The 6,154-nt window shown below is 31.4% G+C and overlaps 1 protein-coding gene across 1 annotated transcript; it reads right to left on the bottom strand.

The window, feature by feature from the left end:
- Positions 1-273: 273 nt before the first annotated feature.
- Positions 274-2,914, bottom strand: LOC143059471 (uncharacterized; the record flags this gene model as incomplete). Its single annotated transcript, XM_076232975.1, has 4 exons — positions 274-389; positions 1,281-1,351; positions 1,799-1,886; positions 2,893-2,914. Coding segments are annotated over 4 exons (297 nt in total), but the record flags the coding sequence as incomplete, so codon positions are not given.
- Positions 2,915-6,154: the final 3,240 nt, after the last annotated feature.

The following is a 6,154-nucleotide window of genomic DNA, read 5'->3' on the forward strand; positions in this document are numbered from 1 at the left end:
ACTACGTAATAACCCCCGAGCTCTCATGCGCGTTCTATATATTGATTTAAGCATAAACATGCAGCCATGAGATAATATACGGCAATACTGCAGTTTTGAAAACAATGCACAATTGTCGCTTTTACCAAATTATAACTTGAATGATATAATCTTTTTTTTGGAGGGGGGGGGGGGGGGGGTTATAAAACTATTAAATGTGCTTTAGGGGTATTTGTACATGAGTTTTATTTCTACCTACAATGTGAAATCCTAATGTAAGAACAGGTTTATGACTTACCAACATTTGGCGTTTGGATGGCCTGTGCAGCTTCGTCCTTCACATGGATTTCTTTTACATGGTGCTGGAAATACTCCTGGTAAACAATCATTGCTACCTGGACATCGAAATTCTACACAAAATAAATTACCGACTTTTCTAAATTTATTATAAAAAAACATTTATATTATAATTATATCCAGAATAGTTTTGGTATATTTGATTATATATTCATCTAGGTTAAATTAAAGCTTCCATGATTTTTTTCTGTTTTTTATTTGATGTTTAATTATCTGAACTGTAACAGACACTTTTGCATTTATACCATGTTAATAGAACTTCGTGTACTGTCTGTCTCTATTAGTCAATGGTTATCGATTGAATCTGTCTGTCATATTGTTGCTTTTTCTTTTGTTTATTTGTTACTTATCAAACTATAGGTGTTCTCGATAGAATTTGTTCATACTTCTACAATACTTGATCCCTTTAGAGTACATTTTCTCACTCAACGTCACAGTAAACGTACTAACGGTAAACTAACATTACTAACATGAACGTCATTGTACCCTACTAGATGGTTGTGTCCTTGGCAAACATAATTCCGAGTAATAAAAGTTTAACTATGTGCATATGCATTAATTCGGAGTTTTCTTCCGAAAAAACCTGCACCAAGACAGTATTATAAAAACTGTTCTTATTGCGTTCCGTTTGTTGATAAAACCGAGCATTTTGTCTGTTTGTTTTGATCACACATCGTTGTCAATATAATAGAATGGCATGCGACTGTCATACAAGTGAGAGGGTTAGCTAGCTATAAATCCGAATTTTATTCACGATTCTATACCAATCCAGGAATATGACAGTTGTTGTCCATTTGTTTGATGTGTTTCAGCTTTTGATTTTCCAATTTGTTTAGGGACTCTTTGTTGTCAATTTCCATGGAGTTCAGTATTTTTGTGATTTTTCTTTTTATAGATCTACATTGATCGGTATTTTTATTGATACTTTTTTTTTTATATCTTACCACACCGTTTCGTGACGTCCATTCCGTTTTCATACCATAGACGACTACATGCACCACCACAATAGTTGTTTCTTTGGAAAAGAAAAGATACCATGTAAATAATTAAATCCTTTTCAACAAAGGAACGGTTAATGTGAGTCAAATAACCTTAAATGGTCATGCATTATTATATAATAATAATTGATTCCGTTTTATAGTGATTGTAATTGTCCTTAACAGACACCAGAATGTAAACTTATAATTATTGTTTATATATACATATATAATGGTTAGGGTAAAACTGCATAAAATTCATACAATACATTTCGTATTACGTACTATAGCACCTCAAATTACTTTCTGTAGAATCAATAATATTTAGAAAGAAAATGGGGAATGTGTCATAGAGACAACAAACCGACCATATAACAGACAACAGCAGAAGTTCTCCAACAGGTCTTCAATGCAGCGAGAATTTTCCAAACCCGCTAGTCCACTTTTAATTTGGTATTTGAAACAAAGTATACTCCGATAATAACCTGCATACTGCTCCTTCATACTGATGTCCTCGACATGGAGTATCTCCACACCGATATAAAATCACTCCATCCGGACATACTTTGCATCCTGAAATAATTTAATTGCAGATGTAACGCGTCTTGTGATTGGCTGACAGTGTTTTGTTAAGCAGCTCATACACATAATTTAGTCACGTCGAATAGTTTCCTGTTGAGAAATACATTTAGTTATTTTGTTCGTATCGTAACGTTTATTCTCTCGAAAAGATCTTATTCCGTTACACTGTAAATAGACAAATTCAAATAATGCAAGGTATTTAATATGATACTTTACTTACATTTAGAATTAAGTTGTCATATAAAAAAATTTTACTTGAAAATTGAAAAATGTAAAAAAATACAAAATACATTAAGTACCGTTATTTATGTTAAGTATCAGTAGATATGCGTATTACGAATATATTTTTTCTCATTTTGTTTATAGTTTCGTTCTGATCTTAACATTTCCTCAATAGATAGAGAAAAACGTCATGATATGAAACTTTTGTTCGTATTTCATACATATTTTGAACGTTCAAAATCACAAGTCAACATTATCATTATACTTTTATGATCACCATTTTCATTTGATATCAAAATAACGAATATACTATAACTATTTTGAAAGTATTACCTTGCATGGAACTTTTCTGATTTGAATATATATAAATAACTCTGTGTTAAGTTTTTGTTGGCCTGTTCTCATCTATTGAATGAATTATCAAAATCTAAATCAATCACAATTAAACTGTGTTATTATCTGGAACATACATGGAAATTAGATCATGCATTGTAAATGAATTGTAACCTTATTATATTCTGTATTGTTCTCTTCTATTTATTGTTTTGTAACATTGTATATAATTGTTTATGTATTGCCATAGCATGCTATTTATGCTTTCGTTAATTCATCATTCAATCATTCATATCTCTAAATGGATGTTCATTTGCAAAGAAAGCAAATAAAATCTTCGAAAAGAGCTTTTGAAATTTACTTAAAATAATAAAAGCTCCGACACCAACGTGCTACACGATATGTTGATGATGCACACATTTTACATTTTGACTTGACTTACCTTCTGCAATAAAAGAAAGCAAGATAACCAACAATACAATTGTAACATGACAAATAGTTCAAATATTTATAATATTATGATAAACGTACATGTGTTTGGAAGTTTATATACTATAAACGTGATATTTGTGGACGTGATCAAATGACGCATATTTAATGTAAATACCATTTTGTAACATACTGTCTCTGAACAAAAAAAAACAAGTTTTCAAACAAGTTTATTTAAATCGGAGTAGTTTTTTCCACAAGGGCAAACCGTTTCTATGAAAAAAATGCTGGTACATATACGAATAAACCTATCAATAACCTTGTTTACATCACGTAGTTTTCAAAATTAACATATATGCAAAAAACATGTGTCCAACGTCTGAATTGTGTATTCAAAACCCTATCTATACACAGTTGATATGAGAACAATTGAAGTATAACTATTTAGTGGTATGACAATTGTTTATACTTGAGCTACTCAAAACAACATAATTGCATGACATTAGTTGGGATCCAGTTTCAAAACCAGTGCAAACATACACATAATAAATGCAACACATCTGAATTAAAACACAAAACAAACATACAATTCATTCTGACAAAAACGCGAATAAAACAAAGTTGTTATTGTTGGTAGGAAATACATAACGGCATGTTGTCTTTCCCGATAGAATAACTAACTTTCTGCAATACAGTATGAAACTGGTGTCACATGTGGAGCAGATCTTCTTACCGTTCCGCAGCATCTGAGATCACCTCTAGTTTTTCGTGGGGTTCGTGTTGCTTATTCTTTAGTTTTCTATGTTTTGCATGTTGTGTCATGTGTATTATTGTTTGTCTACTTGTCTTTTTTTCATTTTTAGCCATGACGGTGTCATTTTATTTTCGATTGATGGGTTTGACTGTCCCTCTGGTATCTTTCGTCCCTCCTTTAAAGTGATATATGTGTAAACTAAATTATATAACGATCAAAGTCAGGTATATGATATCTCAAATATATAGACAATAATACTTTCCGTATCAGTTGTATTTGAACAAGGCTGAGAAATAGGTGTAATGCGAGCTTTTTGCTTTTTCAAGTACAAATACCGCTGATATTTAAAGACAGTTATTGTCTCTTTCTTTTACCTTTAAGGCCCGCGTTGTTATATTAAGATACATGCATACAATCAGCTAAAGACCGGAATGTCTAAAACAGATTAAGGAATAAAGTGTCTCTCACTTCTGACATATTTATAGCTTCACTGACATTGGCGACGGATTTCCTGTTCTCTTGTATTCATGTTAATGCTAAATTCAACACTGGTAGGTATACTGAATATACATGATGTTAAACTATTAAAACCAATTGACATCGATTATGAGAAGGACATCAATTCAGTTGTGGATCTATCATCAACTGACGGTATACCTAGTTGAAAACAGATTAAATTGATAATTTGTTGAATTTTTGAAAGATAAATACCACAAATGGACCTCTTTGTCTTCTTTTAATAGGTTTCTTTTGGTCAATTTATACCTCTCATTTCCTCAAAATTTCAACTTTTTAGGCCAATAAGTAAAAATAATGGGGTAACTTTCACTTATTTATGATAGAAATGTTATCAAAAATGAGTAATTGAAGTATTTTAGCAGAATGAAAAATCCATATACAAGTTTACTGTCTACAAGGAGGTTTCAATCAGTCCTTACGTCAAAATCAAATTTATTCCGCGTTCCAGAGAGGGACAAAAAAGGTTTCTCTTTTAGTGAATAATTTGTTGTTTATACAGCATTAAAAATAATTTCATTGACTTATAAAGATAAATACATTTAAGCATTTCCTAGCAGAATATAAGAAATAAGAGACCCCCCCCCTCAAAAAAAAAAAAAAAAAAAAAAAAAATTTAACACATGATATTACTCACAAGGTCAAAAGTGAATGTACAGCCTCCCATATCAGGTGTAATACAACAATTGATTTTCCCCTATTAGCCTTTGTTATATTTGCACTTTTCAAAAAAAATGTGTAGAATTCATCTTTGTTTCAAATAAAGAAATACTTGGCATGAGTAAAGTTGTATCCTGTCAAGTAATATAGAAAAACAAATCACATAACATTTCATTGCATATAAGTAAATAACCATCACTGGAAGTTAACCAATCAAATTTCTCCCCTTGTTTCATCTGTGTACAAGGTTTAGTCACCATGTAACCTCAATATTACAAAATATTCTATAGAAATCTCAAATAGCAAAAAAAATGGTGCTTTGAAATACCAAAGACAATGTTTATCACACAGAAATCTTTAATTGCAATAAAATGTAGGATTAACTACCTACAACTGTCAATTTCAAGGGAATATTTTTTTTCCACCTATTTTCGTATACAACCGGATGTGACGTACCGTCATTTGGTGGTGTTGCACCTGTATAGGAATGAATGATTTCTGTTTTATTTACACATCTTGAAATATTAAATAGTATGATCTATAATACTAAAATCACGAGGTCTAATTTGTCAGCCGTCATGGGGTAAAAACGACAAATCAAAGAATTCAACTTTATATATAGCTGATATAGGACAATGGTAATGATTAAAAATGACACCACTCCAGACCCTTTTGCTTTCCCAATAATTGATATTGCCAATAATTAACAAGTTCCGGGTCGAGTCCGATACCGATACCAATAATATATTCACATGTTACCTATGCCTTATCTGTACGTTCCGCATCTGACAGGCCCACCACCAAGTGGTGAGTATTTGTTTCCTATTGTAGTATTTTAATCAGTATGACTTTTAAAGATGACAATACGAATACTAAAAATCTAGACTTAAAATAAGGCGTACATGTATAGGTACAGTTTCCAATTTGTTAGCCGGCATGACGCAAAACAGAAAAACAACTTCATTTATAAATGACATAGGCCGGACAATGCTGTTGATTAAAAAAATCTCCATTTTAGGCCCTATTGTTTTTCAAATAAAAATTAATATTACCAATAATTGATAAGTTCCAGGTCGAGTGTTTCAATCAGAAAGATTTTGAAAGTAGAAAAAACTGTGCATCTTATAATCAGCATGACTTTATCAGATGACAATATCAAAACTAAATATCCAGGCTGAAATAAGGCTTACACATAGTTATATACTTTAATTCAGTCACGGACCAGCGATTTCACGTGTGTGTTCTGGTATTATCATATTGATATGGCCAACATTATCCAATGATTTGTACACATTTTCAAATTAAGAACATTACATGTAGGATCTGCTGTTTCTGTTTCATATAT

Source organism: Mytilus galloprovincialis, chromosome 14 (genome assembly GCF_965363235.1).
Source record: "Mytilus galloprovincialis chromosome 14, xbMytGall1.hap1.1, whole genome shotgun sequence".
NCBI lineage: Eukaryota > Metazoa > Mollusca > Bivalvia > Mytilida > Mytilidae > Mytilus > Mytilus galloprovincialis.